Source organism: Osmerus eperlanus, chromosome 7, assembly GCF_963692335.1.
Source record: "Osmerus eperlanus chromosome 7, fOsmEpe2.1, whole genome shotgun sequence".
In the NCBI taxonomy this organism is placed as follows: Eukaryota; Metazoa; Chordata; class Actinopteri; order Osmeriformes; family Osmeridae; genus Osmerus; species Osmerus eperlanus.
Window position 1 is genome coordinate 2,098,226 of NC_085024.1, and position 22,116 is coordinate 2,120,341.

Sequence of the window (22,116 nt, forward strand, 5' to 3'; positions counted from 1 at the left end):
TGAGTTGCAAGCCTACCACATAAAAATGTACCTTTCATTAAAGACAGCAAAGAGAAAAAAAAAACAGTAATTAAAGAAAATTACACCAAAATGCTGAATTTGCAATGAACTGATTTGATCACTGTTTGCTATTCGCATCACAAAAATGTCGGCATTATTGACAAAAGTAAAATAATGCTTTTAAAATAAGTATATCAGGGAAAATATAGACCCTTGAATATAGACTACTGGGTAACACTTCATATCCAGATGCTTGTAATAAGCATCAGTTAAGAGGTGAGAAGGTCTTAGCACATTTACAAGTCTTATTAACACATACTAATGTTAATGAGCATCTTATAAGGATCTTATTATAAACTCATGCTTACCTAATCTTATGATAACACTAACCCAAACCCTAACCCCTACTATTATTATCAAAACCTATGTACCCTTATCAACACATATGAATGTTAATAAGCATCTTATTAGGGTGTTATAACCTATTAAATAACACTTATTACGATCAGCTGGATCTGAAGTGTCACCGACTAATGTACATATCAAAGTACTGTGAGAAGTCTTAAGTGTGAGATAATGCTAGAAAAGGAATAAGCTACAGTATTAAAATCTGGGTACAGTCTGATTCCAAAAGCCCTTTTTTTTCCTATTTGATTCTGCGCAGACCATGCAGATATGTGGACTTCCAGTCAGCAGTCTCTGTGAAAAAGGATGTTTTAGTTTTCGTGTCTACTGAGCTACCAGCCTCTGTGAAGGTGTGCAGAACACTACCCCTGACCCCTCCCTGTTTGGTCCCATGCTCAGACTGTGTCTTCCTGTGGGACACTAAAGGACAGAAAACGCTGATGTGACGAGGAGGCAAAAAAGAAAAACGAAGCTGTCATGTATGTTTTTGTTTTATTTTAGTTTTTTTTATCTTAAAAAAGTCTGACAGAAGAATCCATCAGCTGACCCAGCCATCTGTGATGGCGCACTACGCTTCACTCCAGATAAAACACCTGTCTCTCTCCTCTCCTCTGGTATTATACTCCTCCTTTTTGGCCTCAACATCTTGTGTTAACTGCTACTGCGGGTCTGTAAGATGTTTACACTCGTCTAAGGCACACGTAATTTCCCAGTCCTCTACCACAGCTCTGGCAGAAGACCCCACACAACAACCCCAGCTGGGGGCCCAGGGGCAAGAGGAGAGGAACAGCCCTCCGCCTCCTGCCCCCCCCTCCTGCCCCCCCTCACTGCTCAGAGGTGTCCATAACCCCCTCCTGCCCCCCCTCTTTGTGGTCCTGCCCCCCCTCCTCCTGCCCCACCTCCCTGGTCCCCAGGAACTTGTCGTGGCTCCAGCGGGGACTCCCGTTGCTGCTGGTGCCCGGCGGACCTTTCCGGACCAGGAAACGGCCTCTCGCGCGGGGGAAGTAACCCCGTCCTCGCCCCCGGTTGTCGAACCACCTCCTGTTCCCTTCCTCGTCCCTGTCGTCATGCTGAGGAGGAGAGATGAGGAGAGCTGTGGTCTATAATAAGGGAATATGGATGATGGTCTACAATAAGGGAATATGGATGATGGTCTACAATAAGGGAATATGGATGATGGTCTACAATAAGGGAATATGGATGATGGTCTACAATAAGGGAATATGGATGATGGTCTACAATAAGGGAATATGGATGATGGTCTACAATAAGGGAATATGGATGATGGTCTAGAATAAGGGAATATGGATGATGGTCTACAATAAGGGAATATGGATGATGGTCTATAATAAGGGAATATGGATGATGGTCTATAATAAGGGAATATGGATGATGGTCTACAATAAGGGAATATGGATGATGGTCTACAATAAGGGAATATGGATGATGGTCTATAATAAGGGAATATGGATGATGGTCTACAATAAGGGAATATGGATGATGGTCTACAATAAGGGAATATGGATGATGGTCTATAATAAGGGAATATGGATGATGGTCTATAATAAGGGAATATGGATGATGGTCTACAATAAGGGAATATGGATGATGGTCTACAATAAGGGAATATGGATGATGGTCTATAATAAGGGAATATGGATGATGGTCTACAATAAGGGAATATGGATGATGGTCTACAATAAGGGAATATGGATGATGGTCTACAATAAGGGAATATGGATGATGGTCTACAATAAGGGAATATGGATGATGGTCTACAATAAGGGAATATGGATGATGGTCTACAATAAGGGAATATGGATGATGGTCTACAATAAGGGAATATGGATGATGGTCTACAATAAGGGAATATGGATGATGGTCTACAATAAGGGAATATGGATGATGGTCTATAATAAGGGAATATGGATGATGGTCTACAATAAGGGAATATGGATGATGGTCTACAATAAGGGAATATGGATGATGGTCTACAATAAGGGAATATGGATGATGGTCTATAATAAGGGAATATGGATGATGGTCTATAATAAGGGAATATGGATGATGGTCTACAATAAGGGAATATGGATGATGGTCTACAATAAGGGAATATGGATGATGGTCTATAATAAGGGAATATGGATGATGGTCTACAATAAGGGAATATGGATGATGGTCTACAATAAGGGAATATGGATGATGGTCTACAATAAGGGAATATGGATGATGGTCTACAATAAGGGAATATGGATGATGGTCTACAATAAGGGAATATGGATGATGGTCTACAATAAGGGAATATGGATGATGGTCTACAATAAGGGAATATGGATGATGGTCTACAATAAGGGAATATGGATGATGGTCTACAATAAGGGAATATGGATGATGGTCTACAATAAGGGAATATGGATGATGGTCTACAATAAGGGAATATGGATGATGGTCTATAATAAGGGAATATGGATGATGGTCTACAATAAGGGAATATGGATGATGGTCTACAATAAGGGAATATGGATGATGGTCTACAATAAGGGAATATGGATGATGGTCTATAATAAGGGAATATGGATGATGATCAGACGGGGGAGGAAAGAGGGTGATTAAAGCAGGGTACCAACCTACCAGGTAGTACTTCCTGCTCTTGGGGGTGAACTCGGGGTCCCAGTCCTCGTTGTTGGCGTGTGGGGGCACGTTTGAGGGGACCCCTCCGTTCCCCTGGTGGTTCCCCTGGTGGTTCCCCTGGTAGTTCCCTCGGTTCCAGCCTCGGCCTCTTATTCTGAGCTGCTGGGAACACGACAACATCAGCGTGATTACAGATCCTCCAAGCCCACTGGAGGTCAGTTTGTAAACGGACAAACGTTCCCGAATGTATTTTCCCAAAGGCCAGCCTTCATATTCGAAATTTAAATACAAACAAACAAGCATTGCCGTGTCAACGGCGCCATGGACGTGTGCGGTAACCATGACTACACTTACAAATCCTCCGCGCGGCTGCCCCCTCTCCACGGGGCCCCCTGCGTCCCGGGGCCCCAGACGAGCCCTGTTGAAGCCCTCCTCTCTAGGGGGGGCCTCCTCCTGGGGGAACACCACTCCAGCCTCCCCCTCGGAGTCAGATGAAGAGGAGGAGGAGGAGCGAGAATGCTTCTTCTTACATTTCCTAGAAGGGGAGGGGTTGAGGGATGGGGGTGGAGGGATGGGGGTGGAGGGATGGAGGGATGGGGGTGGAGGGATGGAGGGATGGGGGTGGAGGGGTGGGGGTGGAGGGATGGAGGGATGGGGGTGGAGGGATGGGGGTGGAGGGGTGGAGGGATGGGGTGGAGGGATGGAGGGATGGGGTGGAGGGGTGGAGGGATGGGGTGGAGGGGTGGAGGGATGGAGGGATGGGGGTGGAGGGATGGAGGGATGGGGGTGGAGGGATGGGGGTGGAGGGGTGGAGGGGTGGAGGGATGGGGTGGAGGGGTGGAGGGATGGAGGGATGGGGTGGAGGGGTGGAGGGATGGGGTGGAGGGGTGGAGGGATGGAGGGATGGAGGGATGGGGTGGAGGGATGGGGTGGAGGGGTGGAGGGATGGAGGGATGGGGGTGGGGGTGGAAGGGGAGCAGGAACAGATAACAAGGAGGCAGGAGGAGGGGGGTAAAAACAACTATCACTTTTATAAACTGTGTTCCGAGTGAGTGATCATGTATCTCACCTGCTGTACTAAAGCTACACACTTCCACTCAGAGGTCACTGTGAAACTTGGACCTGCTGTACTAAAGCTACACACTTCCACTCAGAGGTCACTGTGAAACTTGGACCTGCTGTACTAAAGCTACACACTTCCACTCAGAGGTCACTGTGAAACTTGGACCTGCTGTACTAAAGCTACACACTTCCACTCAGAGGTCACTGTGAAGCTTGGACCTGCTGTACTAAAGCTACACACTTCCACTCAGAGGTCACTGTGAAGCTTGGACCTGCTGCAGGGACATACTTTGATTTCTTTCGGTGTCTGGACGACTTCTCAGCCAACTGCTCTCTCCCAGAGTCAGGAGAGTCGCCCTCCTCCCTCCGCCCCCTTCCTCCCCGTTTACAGTCCTGCTCCTGGGTGGGGTGCTTTTTACGGCGCTCAATATCCAGCCGGAGGTCGTTGGAGTCGCTCCTGGTCGCTCTGCCGTGGTTCTGAGCAGGTAGAGTGGAAACAAAACACAGGGCCGCAGAGAGGGGTGGGGTTAGCCCGTAGCTTCTTTCAGTCAGATGTCACACACCCCTCAGACACTGTATGGGAGTGGGCTGGGAGGCTAAACCAACCACGTCCCAACACACTGGCTGTCGATTAGACACTGTGATATTCTGTCTGGCACTGGGGTGACCATCCTGGAAGGTTGTCTAGGTGCATCTCTTAATCTGGTCTGTCTATAATCCATGGACTTTTAGGACAAACGTTGACATAATATAATAAGCTACGAAAAACAGTTTAATATGTAATGACACATTCTCAATCATGCTGGTTTAACGGCCCCTCGTTAGGATTGCAGTCATGTATCCTGTGAAGGAGATACTATTTCCATGCGCAAAAGATAACGGGCGGGTGTGATGTTAATGTGTACAGAGCCCTCAGAAGGTGTTCGAGTAAGAACGTCACTTACAGGACCGTCTACAGACAACAACTTTTTTTGTGTTTAGCTTTCCAAATCTGTCGAAGAAGAATACTTACTATGATATTTCCTTTGAACACAGGAGCAACAGGGAGGCTTTCCGTGTGTCAGCCCTGTCTCTGGGCCTCGGGCAGTCACAGAATAACCCAAAGCCCAAACGTGGAGGGGCGTTTACAACACACAAGAAACTGAATGTGCCTCGTTCTGCTCTGCTATTCCTTACGCCCCTCCCTCGGAGTACCACAGGGGCTCAGAGAGAGAGAGGGGGGGAGAGAGAGAGGGGGGCCGTCTAACAGGCAGCTGCCTCGCTCGCTCGCTCGCTCTCTGTGGTGTCTGTCTGTTCCAACATACTTGATTATTTCAAAACGTTCAGTCACCTTGTAACTGCCGTCCTCGGAGTTTCTCATCCGCTCAGAGAGGTGAGACTGTTTCTTAAAAGCACTCGGAGAAACATCAATTCTCCTGAAAGAGATGAAACACAGAGAAAATGAGGAAAAGGTTCCAGACGGGATGTTCCCCTGGCGGCACGGTGAACATGAGGAAGGGACATGAATGCATTCAGGGACCGAGCGATTGTACCTCTGTAACAAGAACCACCAGAATGAACCAGATCAACAGCAAAGCATTCGCAACAGTCCCCAGCAAGCTATTTTAATCATTAATAATACATTAATTAATTTCACAGATGCTTTAATTTAAAGCAATGTTCAGAGGGGGAATTTAAACCTGTGACCTTTTGATCTGCAGTTAAATGTTCTACCACTGAGCTATACCCATCCCCATGCTCTACCACTGAGCTATACCCATCCCCATGCTCTACCACTGAGCTATACCCATCCCCATGTTCTACCACTGAGCCATACCCATCCCCATGTTCTACCACTGAGCTATACCCATCCCCATGCTCTACCACTGAGCTATACCCATCCCCATGTTCTACCACTGAGCTATACCCATCTCCATGCTCTACCACTGAGCTATACCCATCCCCATGTTCTACCACTGAGCTATACCCATCCCCATGCTCTACCACTGAGCTATACCCATCCCCATGCTCTACCACTGAGCTATACCCATCCCCATGCTCTACCACTGAGCTATACCCATCCCCATGCTCTACCACTGAGCTATACCCATCCTTCTTGTCACCAGAAGAGTGTGTGGATGAGAAGGTCGCTCGTCCATCTCTACCTGTGTATCTCTGGACTCTTCCTTGGCTTATCCATCTCCTTCTCCTCTGCTCTCCTCTGGTACATGGCAAACCTCTCGTTGAGGGTCATTTCTGACGAGGAGAAGTGCTGTGCTGTGAGGGGAAACATCCAGCACTTCAGGTGAGCAGCGCAGCGCGGACACAGCTGATTGGATGTTCGCTCACAGGACTTTCATGCTGAGGCTGGTGTGTGTGTGTTCTCTGCAGACAGGAGTCGGCGTGTATCGTTTTCAGAGAAGCAGGTGTGTTTGTGTGTGTAGTTTGCCGATAAGCACGGGTGTGTGTGTTCTGCGCAGAGAGAGCTCACCTCTGATGCGATGGACGATGGTAACGATGTGCTGGGCGTACAGCTCGGCGGGGCTCCTGTGAGCGTGACGGAGGGAGGTGCAGAAGCCCTCCTGCTCTGAGAGCAGCCCCAGGTCACGACACGCACGCCGCTCGCCCAACACCGCCTTGGAGGAGCTGAGGACACAACCGCCACGTCAGTAAGGCTGCAGCGCTCAGCTCTCGCCAAAAAACAAGGACAAATAACAAGGCGTTTCTGCTTCATGCGCAAGCTTGTGTTGTCTGAACGACCTCTGACCCCTGCTCACCTGGCAATGCCTTCCCTGAGGCCGTCCATTCTCACACAGAACTCTCCTTTTTTCCCAGAAGCCCTTGGGGGTGAGTCCCCCCTGAGCAGGAACTTTTCCCTGTCAGAGTTCCTCCTGGGGGGAGGCGAGGGGGAGGGCGAGGGGCTGGACACAGCCCTCTCCTTCCTCCTAGCCCTGCTCCCTTTCTCGGGGGAGGGGCAGCCAGAAAACATGGCCGCCTGTTTTCTCTGGGCCAGCACGGCAGCTATAGCCGCCTCCTGCTTCCTGCCCGTGTGACCCTCAGCCTCGAGGTCATCGTCTCTGGCGGCCGGCGCATACGCCAGCTCCTCCCATTGGCCGAAACGCTCCTCGAACAGCTGGCGGGCCGAGCGCGTCGCCCTGCCCCTCGGCCCGGCGTCCTCGTTTGGCCTGGCGTCCTGGCGGGGCTGTTTGGGGCGGGGTTTGGGTGCCCTCTCCTCCCTCTCCTCCCTCTCCTCGTCCTCGCAGAGGAAGGGAGAGTCTTTCAGGAAGCTGCTGAGATACACACCAGCCTCGCTGGTCTCGCTGGCCTCCCTCTCATACCTGCGCTCTCTCTGCGCCTCGCCAGCGGCTCTGAGGGCTCGCGGGACAGACGCCTCGGGGGGCTTGCCGGTCCCCTTCCCCGGCTCCGCCTCCACGCCGTTCGGCCCTTTCTCCCGGCCGTTCTCCAAGGCCGACTGGAGCTTTTTCTTATTATTGTGTTCTTCCAAAAACCTGGACAAAGACAAGGAGGGAATGTTTTCAAGGGCACCCTGGAGATCCACTTTCATCCATAAGCAACAAGCACCTGGATCTAAGATGTTACCAAAACGACCTGTTTCTAAACCAGGAGGTCAACTTCCTGGATGGGATAGGCTTACTTCTTTGGGTATTTTCCATGCTTTATGGGACAGTTTTAAGTAAAGTGTGACAGGAAAGGCAGGGAGAGAAAAGGGAAGACATGCAGCAAAGGGCCCAGGCAGGATTTGAACCCAGACTGCTGGGGTAAGGCTTCAGCCTACATGGCACATACACTTATCCTGTACGTTACCGGGGCTCCGGGGTCTTACTTTTTGAAGGCAGACGAGATGGCTTCCTTGTCTGCCAGGCTGTCCTCTTTGGAGAAGAAGCCGAAGCCAGAGAACAAGGGGCTCCTGGAGGAGGGGCCCCCGTTTCCAGCATCACCAGAGCTGTGGGGAGGGGGGCTGGCCTGGGGGGCCTGGGCCGGGGGGGCTTGGGCCGGGGGGGCCTGGGCCGGGGGGGCCTGGCCAGGCGTGGCAGCTGGGAACAGAGAGCCCTCTCTCCTGGGGCTGGTGCTGTAGTCGGTCAGACCCTGCCACCTGCCCACGGCCTTGTTAGCCTTAGCGTTACCGTTAGCGCTAGCTCCCTCCTCAGCCTCCTCGGCCCCCCCAGCACCCCCTGTGAGCGGAGCGGCCTCCTCACCTCCCCCGCCTCCTCCTCCCTTCTGACCCTCCTTGGAGGCCTCCCTCTCCTCCTCCCTCACATCCCTGGCATTCAGCCGGCCCGCCCCGCCCGCAGACTTCCGCCTGGGGGAGGAGGAACGTGACGAGGAGGAGGAGGAGGAGGGGGAGCGGTGCCTGGACCGGGGCGAGGAGGAGCGGTCTGAGTGGCTGTGGGAGCGAGGGCTCCCCGAGCGCTTCTTAGGGCTGCGAGAGCGCCCTCTCCTGGGGCTGTGAGGGTAGTACTGCTGGTGCTGGTTCTGGTTCTGCTGGGGGTGCTGTCTGTAGTTCTGCCAGCCGTTGGGACGGTAGTTGTTGTTGTATCCACCGCCCCCGCTGCCACGCTGGTAGCGCCCGCGCGGGAAAAAGCCCCGCCCACGGCCGCGGAAGTAGTACGGCCTGCGGAACCCGCGGTGGAACCCACGGAACCCCCGGTTGTTCTGGTACTCCCTGGGGGGGTTCCGGCCCTGGCCGTGAGGAGAACGAGACCTGGAGCGAGACCTGGAGCTGGGGGGGGGGGGGGGGGGCAGAGAGAGAGAGAGAATAAAAGAGACAGAGGAGAGAGAAAGAGAGACAAAGACAGAGAGTAAAGAGGGGGAAGGAGAGATAGAGAAAGAGAGACAGAGGAGAGGGGGGAGGGAGAAATAGAGAGAAAGAGAGATAGAGAGAGAGAGAGAGAGAGGAGAGGGGAGAGAGAGAGAGAGAGAGAGAGAGAGAGAGAGAGAGAGAGAGAGAGAGAGAGAGAGAGAGAGAGAGAGAGAGAGAGAGGCAGAACAAGGGACAGAGAAAAGGGGACATGTTTATCAAGAGTTTCCGGGAGTACAACGGTACTTAAGAAAGATTTGTTGGATCAGATGTTAGTTTATTTCCTCCAGGAACACAATGACACTTATTGAGGGACTTGTTGCACTTGTTGATTAGTTGTAGCTGATTTAACTACTTGTACTCGCTGTGAATTATATTATTGTTGCTTGCTTTCCTCCAGGTACACTCTAGCACTTTCGAGGTTCATGTTGTCAATTTGTTTAACTACATGCTCTTCTTGTTCTACCCATTGGCACTTATTTGCTTTTCACAATGTATGCATCTTGTTGTTTATGATCATTGACTTATACACTTTGTGTAAAGCTCTTTCTTGTAAGTCACTTTGGATAAAAGTGTCTGCTAAATGAATAAATGTAAATGTAAGAGTACAAATATCCAAATGTCCTTCAATTACGTCACAGAAAGTATTTTCAGCTGTCACATTGTGTTATATCTGAAACAAGTATGTTGTAGAACCATTTGTTAGCTCGTAACGAGCCTGTAACCTTGTAGTTATTTCAGGAACCACTTTCCAGATGTTCATTCATTCATTTACAGGAGGTTTCTGTATAGAACATCAAGTTCTTCCAACACGCATATGATAAATACATCAAGAGGAGGCTGACTGTGTTTAAGCGCCGTGATTAAGGCTGTAAGGAGCGGAGTGAGAAAGCAGGCCTACCGAGGCCTGGCATCAGCACAAGGCTGCAAGGCTGTCTTTGTCCACACGGAGGCGCTGCAGCACAGCTCACACAGTCACACAGCAAACTGGCTTCAGCCTCTATGGCTTCAGGACAAAATCTCCACATTCTAAACTATCTTTCCAACTGTTACGATACTTGGACCAACATTTCTGCTCACGCCATTTAAAGCATATTTACTGATAGTTCAGAGAGTCTCTTTGAAGGACAATGGAACCCACAGCTGACTGTTTTTAACATGGAAGAAACTGTGAATACTACACATTTAGTGTGTTTGTAAATCAGGACGGCTAACTGCTCACATTTCAAAGTCAAGATCTCCATAGCGACATAGATCTGCAACCACGCAGCAACACCACGACCGCCACGACAAGACTTCACAGAGCCACAACTGGTTGACTCTGAATGTCAACCAGACGTCCACCAGACGCACTCCAACAAGCCGTCCAGGACAGCACGGCTCGCTGTCGTGAATTCAATCCCCCCACCCGGGTACTCACCGGGTGTGTTTTCTCATCGGGATGTGGAGCGCGAGGTGGAGACGGCGTGCTTGCAGCAACACACACACACTGAGCGCTGGAGACGAGAGGGGCTCCGCATCACAGAGCTGCTGCTGGAAAGAGCTGGTCACATGGCCAGATGGGAAACATTTCTGCTCTAAACCCCTTCGGAGCGAGGGAGGGGGGAGGGTGTGTAAGGGGGGAGTTGTGTGGGGGGTGAGCGAGGAGCGGGGCATTGGGTGGAGGGGGGAGATAGAGGGGGGTGTTGGGGGGTGAGCTGGGGTGGCAAGGGGGAGGGGCTTAGGAGGAGGGCACTATACAATGATGTGGGCTGGCCAGCTCTCTCTGTGGCCAGGCTAGAAGAGCAGACTCAGTCAGACGAGGGCGAACACGGGTACAAGCAGAGTTGGGATGGAATGGCTACTGTGTTTAGTTACATGATTTTACGGTAGATGTAATTCTAGCATGCCATACTACCGTCATACTACCGCCATACTACCGCCATACTACCGCCATACTACCGCCATACTACCGCCATACTACCGCCATACTACTGCCATACTACTGCCATACTACCGCCATACTACCGCCATACTACCGCCATACTACAGCCATACTACAGCCATACTACTGCCATACTACAGCCATACTACTGCCATACTACCGCCATACTACTGCCATACTACTGTCATACTACTGCACGTCTGAGGGCACGCTTCATACTATTCCGGATCCATTCTGTTCTCAAATTTAGCAGTTCTCACGCTGAACTGCCCTCTAGTGCCACTCCCTGGAAATCCTGCCCCATGAACAGACTTCACAGACAACAAGGGCTGGAAGTGACATCACACTCAAACCACACTTTCACTTGCAAATGTGTCTTGCCTCGCAGCCCACAGATAAGCCAGGAATGTCCTTCTATGTGCCACGAGACGATAGCAGGAGCAGGCATGCCACGCTGACGGCTGCAGGTTTCTTAAAAGCCTCTCCGATGCTTCGTAAACCCCAATATCACAATAACGCAAAAAAATCGAAAACGTGTACCAGCTGCTTAAATACACTCATCAATTTCCTCTGGTTAAGCTGCCCCAGAGCTTGGTCAGGACCCGCATCCACCAGGAATTCTGTCATAACTCCTGCTATGGGCATGGGCCAGTTTTTCTGAGGCCCTGACTCCATAAAGCACAGGAAAGACATGGTTGCGGAGACAGGAAATTGAAAAAACGTGCTCCACGACTCCCTTCCTGTCCTCCTTATCCTCCCCATCCTGCCTTCTCCATTCAAGACAAAGCGTTCACACAAAAATAAAACGACAAAAGGTAACCGGAGCGCTTCAGGGAGCTCATATGTATCTCTGAGACACAGATGAATGAGAAGGCACCGTCTGCTGCACGTTTTGCCGTGCGAAGAACTATGTGAAGATTTAAAGCCGCCGTTAGCTATTTACAATGGCTGGGGTTTCGCCCGGGAGAAAAACCTGATTTACGACGCTGATGCAACAGGTCTGGGTGTGTTGCAAAGGGATGTCCCCTGGTCCACACTCAGCCTATATCTACACAAACAACCAGAGGAGGCCCTCTGACTGAGGAAACCTGGTATTCTTCCCTGACTCCCTCCTCATGGGAACAACCTTCGTTAGAGCCGAGTCCCTCCTTCCTATCTGCCTGCTGAGTACCTGTCAAGACTCAGTTAGAGAGCCTTATCTTGTTTCAGCTGCCCAGGTCTGGCAGAGTGATGTGGAGAATGTTGCCCGGGTGTTTATTGCTTTCCGTGCACCCTCCCCCGAGACAGAAATAACCACACTCAAAAAGGTGTCCCCCGTGTCTTTGGTTGTTTGCTACAAAATCTCTCTCTCTTTTCAACAGGGACTTGGTTTAATAGGTTACGGAAGGGTGTCATGTTCTAAGGAGCTGTGTGTGGTCGTGATTGGCTGTGATGTTCTAAGGAGCTGTGTGTGGTCGTGATTGGCTGTGATGCTTCACAGCAAACAACTGAAAGTGTTTTTTCAGAAACTTAGTTCACATCCTGGTGTCTCTCGCCCCAAGGTGAGGACAGGTGAGACTGAGAGACAGTGTCCTGGTGTTTCCCCAGGTGAGACAGAGAGACCCTGTCCTGGTCTCTCCCCAGGTGAGACAGAGAGACAGAGAGAACCTGTCCTGGTCTCTCCCCAGGTGAGACAGAGAGACAGAGAGGGGATATACCTGTATCGTCGTTTCCTTGATCGGGATCTGGATCGGCTTCGGGATCGGGATCGGGTCGGTGAGCGGGACCTGGACCTGGACCGGGAGCACGAGGCTGATCTGGTCGTCTTGGACATCGCTGCAGAAGACCTCAAAAGATCTCAGAAGATCTCAGAAGAACAGCCTGTCAGACAAACACACCCAGATCAGACACGGCTCAGGTTGAGGTTGTGTGTGTGTGTGTGTGCGCTCAGAGAGGTTGGCGCCAGACAGGACAGCCCAGGTGCTCGGGAACAGGACCAGTGGTGAGGATGAAGCAGGTGCAGGAAGTGGCTTCATTTGCATGTCTCCTCGTCATTTACATTTACATTTAGTCATTTAGCAGACGCTCTTATCCAGAGCGACTTACAGTAAGTACAGGGACATTCCCCCAAGGCAAGTAGGGTGAAGTGCCTTGCCCAAGGACACAACGTCAGTTGGCATGACCGGGAAGCGAACTGGCAACCTTCGGATTACTAGCCCGATTCCCTCACCGCTCAGCCACCTGACTCCCTTGTCATGTAACTTGATCCTCACTAGAGACTCAATATTTGGCTATTGACTCAACAAACATCCCTGGTAAGCCACCAAGGGGTCCTGTTACACTGGCTGGTGTGTGGTGGTGCAGGGCAGTCCTCCTGGGATGAAACAGACCCTGGTCACCTGCTAGACTCAGCTAGCCTGCCACTCAGTCACACTAGCACAGTAATGGCTAATGGGGGTTGCTTTGAACAGGGGGGAAAACAGTCCTTAAACAGTCATGCTCCATTCATGAAACAGCTTTGACTCCAGTCTTCAGACCATCCTGACACTAGTCATGTCTTTACACTAGTCATGAAACAGTCATGAAACAGCTTTGACTCCACTCTTCAAACCGTCCTGACACAAGTCATGAAACAGTCATGAAACAGCTTTGACTCCAGTCTTCAAACCTCACACACAGCCTTCCTGCACTGTGACACCCCACACACAGCCCTCCTACACTGTGACACCCCACACAGCCCTCCTGCACTGTGACACCTCACACACAGCCCTCCTACACTGTGACACCTCACACACAGCCCTCCTACACTGTGACACCCCACACACAGCCCTCCTGCACTGTGACAGCCCACACACAGCCCTCCTACACTGTGACACCTCACACACAGCCCTCCTACACTGTGACACCCCACACACAGCCCTCCTACACTGTGACACCCCACACACAGCCCTCCTACACTGTGACACCTCACACACAGCCCTCCTGCACTGTGACACCCCACACACAGCCCTCCTACACTGTGACACCCCACACACAGCCCTCCTGCACTGTGACACCCCACACACAGCCCTCCTGCACTGTGACACCCCACACACAGCCCTCCTGCACTGTGACACCCCACACACAGCCCTCCTGCACTGTGACACCCCACACACAGCCCTCCTACACTGTGACACCCCACACACAGCCCTCCTACACTGTGACACCCCACACACAGCCCTCCTGCACTGTGACACCCCACACACAGCCCTCCTACACTGTGACACCTCACACACAGCCCTCCTGCACTGTGACACCCCACACACAGCCCTCCTACACTGTGACACCCCACACACAGCCCTCCTACACTGTGACACCCCACACACAGCCCTCCTGCACTGTGACACCCCACACACAGCCCTCCTGCACTGTGACACCCCACACACAGCCCTCCTGCACTGTGACACCCCACACACAGCCCTCCTACACTGTGACACCCCACACACAGCCCTCCTACACTATGACACCCCACACACAGCCCTCCTGCACTGTGACACCCCACACACAGCCCTCCTGCACTGTGAAACCCCACACACAGCCCTCCTACACTGTGACACCTCACACACAGCCCTCCTACACTGTGACACCCCACACACAGCCCTCCTGCACTGTGCCACCCCACACAGCCCTCCTGCACTGTGACACCCCACACACAGCCCTCCTACACTATGACAACCCACACACAGCCCTCCTGCACTGTGAAACCCCACACACAGCCCTCCTGCACTGTGACACCCCACACACAGCCCTCCTACACTGTGACACCTCACACACAGCCCTCCTACACTGTGACACCCCACACACAGCCCTCCTGCACTGTGACACCCCACATACAGCCCTCCTGCACTGTGACACCCCACACACAGCCCTCATACACTGTGACACCCCACACACAGCCCTCCTGCACTGTGACACCTCACACACAGCCCTCCTACACTGTGACACCCCACACACAGCCCTCCTGCACTGTGACACCCCACACACAGCCCTCCTACACTGTGACACCCCACACACAGCCCTCCTACACTGTGACACCCCACACACAGCCCTCCTACACTGTGACACCCCCCACACAGCCCTCCTGCACTGTGACACCCCACACACAGCCCTCCTACACTGTGACACCCCCCACACAGCCCTCCTGCACTGTGACACCCCACACACAGCCCTCCTACACTGTGACACCCCACACACAGCCCTCCTGCACTGTGACACCCCACACACAGCCCTCCTACACTGTGACACCCCCCACACAGCCCTCCTGCACTGTGACACCCCACACACAGCCCTCCTACACTGTGACACCCCCCACACAGCCCTCCTACACTGTGACATCCCACTAGATCAGAAACATGCGGTATGGTAGTGTTAACAATGGGTACTGTCAAACCAAAATATATTTCCTATTCAACATAGAGGAAGTTTAGAAGAAGTTTCCTCAAATGCATTGTTTTCTTGGTGCTGTTGACTGCATTAACATGGTGTATGGTTAAGTCTGGTTTAGCAGAACAATGATGACATGCTTGCATTTGTTATTTAAGCATATAAATAAATTAGCAACTTGGTCAAGATTAGACCAGACAGGTTGCACAACTTCCTCACCAACTCCAGGTATGTCTTGCCTGCGTTACAAGGTCCCCAGGAGGAGAAACATGATTCTTCTGGGGATTGATGGTGATGTTTTAAGAATGACTAATCATATGATCCCGGCCGCAATGAGGTCTCCATCTTCCAGCTTCTTTCCAAAAGGTGAGATGGCTGGTTTCTGCTTGGTGTGTTTGGCCCCTGGCCAGGAAGAGACGGCAGAGTATCCACTGGGACGGACAACAGCTACATATGCTGGCCCCTCTCTGGATCACTGCTACTAGCTTTGAATGTATCCCTTTTCTTTCTCCTCCTCTTTCCCTTCTACTCCCCTCTCCCTCCTCCCCCTCCCCCTTCCCCTCTCCGTCCTCCCCCTCCCCCTCCTCCTCTGTGAAGCTCTGTCTGTATTCATGACAGTGTTTTGTTGTCATTGGCTTGTAATATATAATTTCCTGTAGGACTGAACAGACAAGCTCTTTCTGCTTACAGAGCACATTTCATCGTCTGCATTCAGAGGTGCCCTTTCACTACATTTGGGAAAAATAAAGAAAGGAACTGAAATCCTTTTGGAGAAATGGGATTACAACACTGTAAACTGACTGACTGAAGCCTTCCAAGTCTGTTCCCCTGACTGGATAACACCAAATCCACTGCTTGGAGTAATGTTTCACACAACTGAATTGGTCACTTTTGGGACTTCACCCACCATCACCACATCTGCTCAGGGTTTCTTTCCCCAAGTTGGTTTCATGACTCAGAATAATTCTTTCAGAGGCTCTGAAACCAGCCTGACAGAAACCAAACATGAGATCAGTTTATACGAGTGAGCAACAGACACAATATGCTGTTCAGACTGGAGATCAACAGCCTGTGATGGTTGTTCTTTTCAAGACAACCAGGCATATGAGCATTGTTATCATAGTGGAAACTAAATGTTGGTGAAAGGTTGTGTGTGTGTGTGTGTGTGTGTGTGTGTGCGTGCGTGCGTGCGTGTGTGTGTGTGTGCGTGTGTGTGTGCGTGTGTGTGTGTGTGTGTGTGGAGTGGGGTCCTTTTAAATGACTGAAGTCCAGATTGATAACCATTGCAGCTGGCCCTGGGTGGGTGTACTAATCAGAGGGATTTAACATCTAAAACAGGCAGTGAAAAACATGTTGTCTAATCATTCAACTCCCCTGACACATACACACACACATCACAGACACACACTCTCTTTAAACACACACATACGCCTCTTCACATACACACGTACACACACATCACAGACACATGCACTTCATACACACCCTTCACACGCACACACTCTTCAAAGACACACACACTCTCTTTACACACACACACACACACGCACACACACACTGTTCACACAGTCACACACACAAACACGCACACACACTGTTCACTCAGTCACACACACACACTGTTCACACAGTCACACACACAAACACGCACACACACTGTTCACACAGTCACACACACACACTGTTCACACAGTCACACACACAAACACGCACACACACTGTTCACACAGTCACACACTGTTCACACAGTCACACACACACACTGTTCACACAGTCACACACACACACTGTTCACACAGTCACACACACACACTGTTCACACAGTCACACACACACACTGTTCACACAGTCACACACACACACGACGCCCCTGGGAGTAGATGGCACAGCTGATCCCATCACCTGCTTCCCTTCAGGTCAACAGTGATGAGAAACAATGACAGGGGAAACTGGATCCACTGAGCCTGAGTTTACACACACACACACACACACACACACACATACACACACACACCACTCAATCAACTGCTCTATCAGTGAGTCTGCAGAGGCCAGCTGCTATGAGACCCACTCAGAACCCCCCCCCCCCCCCCCACACACACACACACACACACACACACACACACACACGCCACAGGAAAAGCCAGTGCAACTGCCACTGGTATCGTCTGTGGTCACCAAAATGGAATCAAACATGTCAGAGTCGTCCCTGGAGACGGTACTTATGGAGGCGGCTCATGGCTAGCAGAGCCACTGACAGAGAACTGCTGAACTAAGGAGGAATAACGACTGCTTCAGTACAGGACCTGCTTAAGTACAGCACCTAGAAAATGACTGGATGACTGCTTCAGTACAGGACCTGCTTAAGTACAGCACCTAGAGAATGACTGGACGACAGCTTCAGTACAGGACCTGCTTAAGTACAGCACCTAGAGAATGACTGGATGACAGCTTCAGTACTGGTCCTGCTTAAGTACAGCACCTAGAGAATGACTGGATGACTGCTTCAGTACTGGTCCTGCTTAAGTACAGCACCTAGAGAATGACTGGATGACTGCTTCAGTACTGGTCCTAGAGAATGAATGGATGACTGCTTCAGTACTGGTCCTAGAGAATGACTGGATGACTGGTTCAGTACAGGACCTGCTTCAGTACTGGTCCTAGAGAATGACTGGATGACAGCTTCAGTACAGGACCTGCTTAAGTACAGCACCTAGAGAATGACTGGATGACAGCTTCAGTACAGGACCTGCTTAAGTACAGCAAATAGAGAATGACTGGATGACTGCTTCAGTACTGGTCCTGCTTAAGTACAGCACCTAGAGAATGACTGGATGACTGCTTCAGTACTGGTCCTGCTTAAGTACAGCACCTAGAGAATGACTGGATGACTGCTTCAGTACTGGTCCTAGAGAATGAATGGATGACTGCTTCAGTACTGGTCCTAGAGAATGACTGGATGACTGGTTCAGTACAGGACCTGCTTCAGTACTGGTCCTAGAGAATGACTGGATGACAGCTTCAGTACAGGACCTGCTTAAGTACAGCACCTAGAGAATGACTACATGACAGCTTCAGTACAGGACCTGCTTAAGTACAGCAAATAGAGAATGACTGGATGACTGCTTCAGTACTGGTCCTGCTTAAGTACAGCACCTAGAGAATGACTGGATGACTGCTTCAGTACTGGTCCTGCTTAAGTACAGCACCTAGAGAATGACTGGATGACTGCTTCAGTACTGGTCCTAGAGAATGACTGGATGACTGGTTCAGTACAGGACCTGCTTCAGTACTGGTCCTAGAGAATGACTGGATGACTGCTTCAGTACTGGTCCTAGAGAATGATTGGATGACTGGTTATACTCTGACTGGCGCCATCAGTGTGTCAGACTCAGCGGTGTAGAGGGAGAGATTTCATCACACGGATCACTTCAAATGATGTCCTTGTCCTTGAAACTGTCTAACACGGCGTACATCTCCAGACAGAGGAGCGGACCCCCCCCCTCTCCACCCCCCCCCCTCCACCCTGGTGACCTGTGGTCCTAGAGAGACCCTTACAGTGGCATCCTCAAATCGTGCGGACACGCATCTCAACTTTCTGTCAACGCTGCGTTTGTGGGAACTCCACAAGCATCGAGAGGCTGCTCATCAGTTAAAGGTCCTTTCTATTTTAGTCTGTTGTGAACAGCAAGGCTATCCTTCTTCCCTTCAGCTCACAGGCAGCATAGCATGCTAGCAGGGACATCTGTGTGACCTGCTGTGTGGAGAGTGTTGATTCTTACAGTAATGCAGGTGACCTTTTTTTCTCATTGAGTGTAAAGGGAGGGAGTTGCCCTAAAGTGTGAATGCTGTGAGGGGTGGAGAGACCGCCTTCCCTCCCTGAGAGATACAGCGACATACTGGGGACATCGTAGCCTACACCGAATGTTACTGTTACTGTTGACTCTGAGGAATTCTCACATTCTCCTGTTTCTCATATTCTCCTTCTCCTGTGTTCACTTAAAGATTAGCCTACTCTCGTAACATTTTCAAATATGCTGCTGCGAAAAAATCTAAAGTGGAAGTCCATCGTCATTGTTATACCTTTTATTGGAAGCTCTACCGCGCGCCCAGACTACACCCTTCTAATTACCTGCGGGATTCTGTGGGGACAATTGGTTTACCGGGATGTATCATTAAGTACCAGGATGTTACACTGGCAGTGTGGTTCACCTTAAAGGCGTCTTGTGGCTCGTAATGTAGACAGCTATACGAGCCACAAGTGGGGAGTGGGCCCCCCTATCCGTACACCCTCTCACTGACCTGCCTGATGCTGTCTGTCGTGCTCCACGACAATTTTGACAAAACAGTTTACCGACTTGCATATTGTGAGACATAATCGATGCAGGCATTTCATTATGCAAAGCTAAATTGTGGCAGATATGGGATCTTACCTAGTTCCAGATTATTGTCGCAATTCTCCTGCGGCTGAGGACGGATCACAGCTTTGGTGACCGCGAGCTCCGTTGCTGTCAGTGTCGCTGACAAAATGCTTTCGAAGAATTGGGAGCAATCCAGGCAAAAAACAAAATAAAAGAACTTAAAGCGAGCCTTTCTATCAGTTTCGTTTTGCAGTTTGGCCACAGTGCCAAAGCACACTGCGTACAAGAACAGTGAATTCAATGCGGTTTCATTTGACCGGGTTCTCAAATGCAGCGCGCTACTGTATCGTACAGCTGTGTAGGTCCCTCTCTCTGATGGGGAAGGCTTCACTTTGAACCGAGGGGGTGTGACAAACAGAGCACGTACTGTCCAATTCCGTTCCTCGTTCCTCTCCAGCCCAAACACACCAGTTTATCAAGGCAATCAACACATGTAGCTAACCCGTTTAGGTTTCGAATGTTTAATTTCTGTCTAATGAGAAGAGTATAGGCTTTCGCCACAGGATATCTTATCCCGGAGACAGTTCAGCCACAATGGTTTACTAGGGCATGGCGGTCCGCTGGTAAATGTGGTGCAGAAAGCAGGCAGAAATACCAATAACTCTAACTATGATAAATCGAGTGATACAGTGACACTGGGTCATGGACTGTGGACTAAACAGATCATTTATCAACTGGCAAGCTGCCTGTGAACCAACTGGTGAACCGACAGCCCACGCGGAGTTACGTTGACAGTAGGCTACCTTGAGCTTTGTATTTGCAAAGCAAATGTTTGTACATCTGCGAGGTCGTATCAGTCAGTAGGAAGAAATAACATCATGACAGAAGACATCTTACAGGCTAGTCACTGTGGCTGAGATCAATAATCCATTTTATGAGTCTTAACAGTCGATAATACATAAAATACATTCCCCATGGGATAATAAATGCGAAAGAAGACATGATGAACACAACTAGTGTGTAGGCCTATCACTGTAAACATATGAACATCATAACCTCCAGTCAGAGGTTAACATACTTTTGTCTTAAATCATTAATCGTGCAGGTACAGTTCAGGGTTGACTCAGTGATAACAGCCTTTCAGACACTATCGATTTCCAAACAATGAAATACAGGCCATTGCAAGGCCGTCTTGGAGTCAACATTGGGGGGGACGAAATCTGCGGAGATTTCCTTTCCTTCTTTTTTTGGTTTAGTTATTACAATTTTTTAATGATAATTTCGGACAGCGTGCGTGGTTGCCTGTCATAGCGTTGCACATTTATATTTTATTTCTATTTTTATATCAATATATTTGGGGGGACATTTTGATCAGATTTGAATATTGGATTTGAATATTGAATATATTATGATTACGGCCCTGCAGGATGGTGAGCGAATACCAAAAGTTTTGATGAAACCTAACCACATCAAAGGCAATAGGGTTAGGGTTATTTCTGTTTCTGTTTTATTTCTATCACTACACGGAAGGCCAAATATGCGGAACTTCGTCGGCCTGTCCACCTTATCAGTAGCCTGGTCCTAACCAGACTCTCAAACATTGCATTTGTACAGAGAGTCTGGCCTCGCTCCATTGACAAGCGTTGACTTCCTTGTAGGCGGGTACTCTGTTGAAGTTTAAAACTATTGGATCTGCCCAGAGCCACTCTGATCTGCCATAACCAATCGCTAGCGTTCGCCTTAGCTAATTCCTTCACCACTACTGTAACAGAGCTAGCTGCCGTAGCAGGAAAATCAAACTGTTCCCGAACCCCGTGGGGAGGAGGGCCACAACATCATGGCCACCAACAAAACTCAGCAAAACTTGTTCTTGCTCTGGCTTTAGCTGTTGGATATTCGGCAGCATTGCCACAACGGACCGAATGGCTTCGCTCGCATCTTTCTCCGCCGCCATTACGGAACTACAACACAAACTAGCGCACGACATCAACGTCATCGTTCTCAGCCACTCCCTCTGTTCGCTGATTCGCCGGTAGAAAATCAACCTGAAAAATCTGACTTATGTACCTCATGGCCAGACCTATGTACAGAAGCAAAAATAAAATTGAGCGGAAGTACGTAGGAGGGCAGAGCCAGGCTACCTTATCAGGGGGTCTACTGTAGAAATGATTATGGGTGCAACTTCCTGTGAGATAGAGGAAGTTGCAGTTTGCTATACGTTAGTCCCAGCCAGCCGTCAACAGTGATTCTTTCTAAAGTAATTTAAACTATAATTTAACTAAAACTGGTTTGTTTTTAAATATATGTTGTCATTTATATTTATATTATTGTTATAAAATGTCATTGCGGAGCTCTGGTAGGCTACTTGTTGCGCTGTTCGCGGCTGTACTAACAACCAATGTAAAATATGTGGTATTCAGTGGCGACTTCTTTAAGACTGCAAGGGAAGCTCGGCTTCCCCAAAAATGTCAAAAAATGTATGGTCAAATGTTTAATATTATGTTAACATTTTAAATGCTTTAGAACACCATCTC

At 50.0% G+C, this 22,116-nt stretch overlaps 1 protein-coding gene across 6 annotated transcripts; it reads right to left on the reverse strand.

Moving 5' to 3' along the window:
- Positions 1–1,220: 1,220 nt before the first annotated feature.
- On the reverse strand, positions 1,221–20,100 carry thrap3a (thyroid hormone receptor associated protein 3a). 6 transcript variants are annotated; one of them, XM_062466448.1, is made up of 11 exons: positions 19,655–20,100; positions 12,518–12,680; positions 7,922–8,818; positions 6,855–7,586; positions 6,569–6,723; positions 6,243–6,354; positions 5,429–5,513; positions 4,388–4,575; positions 3,391–3,571; positions 3,037–3,195; positions 1,221–1,505 (listed from the first exon to the last, which is right to left on the reverse strand). In XM_062466448.1, the coding sequence occupies exons 2-11, from the start codon at positions 12,631–12,633 to the stop codon at positions 1,230–1,232; spliced, it is 2,901 nt and encodes a 966-aa protein (XP_062322432.1). In that variant the 5' UTR covers positions 12,634–12,680; positions 19,655–20,100; the 3' UTR covers positions 1,221–1,229. The 6 variants fall into 6 exon arrangements, with proteins under 6 accessions (XP_062322432.1, XP_062322431.1, XP_062322433.1 ...); XM_062466447.1 differs by having other exon boundaries at positions 3,037–3,198; positions 19,655–20,099; XM_062466449.1 differs by having other exon boundaries at positions 1,221–1,475; positions 3,037–3,198; positions 19,655–20,094.
- Between the last annotated feature and the right edge of the window lie 2,016 nt (positions 20,101–22,116).

What these genes read in the sequence shown, in the direction of transcription:
- thrap3a (XM_062466447.1), bottom strand. Translation starts at nt 12,633, where the DNA reads ATGTCCAAGACGACCAGATCAGCCTCGTGCTCCCGGTCCAGGTCCAGG. An exon ending in AAGAGTCCAGAGATACACAG is followed by an intron (nt 5,514 to 6,242) that starts GTAGAGATGGAC and finishes CATCTCTTTCAG; the next exon opens with GAGAATTGATGTTTCTCCGA. An exon ending in AGAGCAGGAAGTACTACCTG is followed by an intron (nt 1,506 to 3,036) that starts GTAGGTTGGTAC and finishes CCCTTATTATAG; the next exon opens with ACCACAGCTCTCCTCATCTC.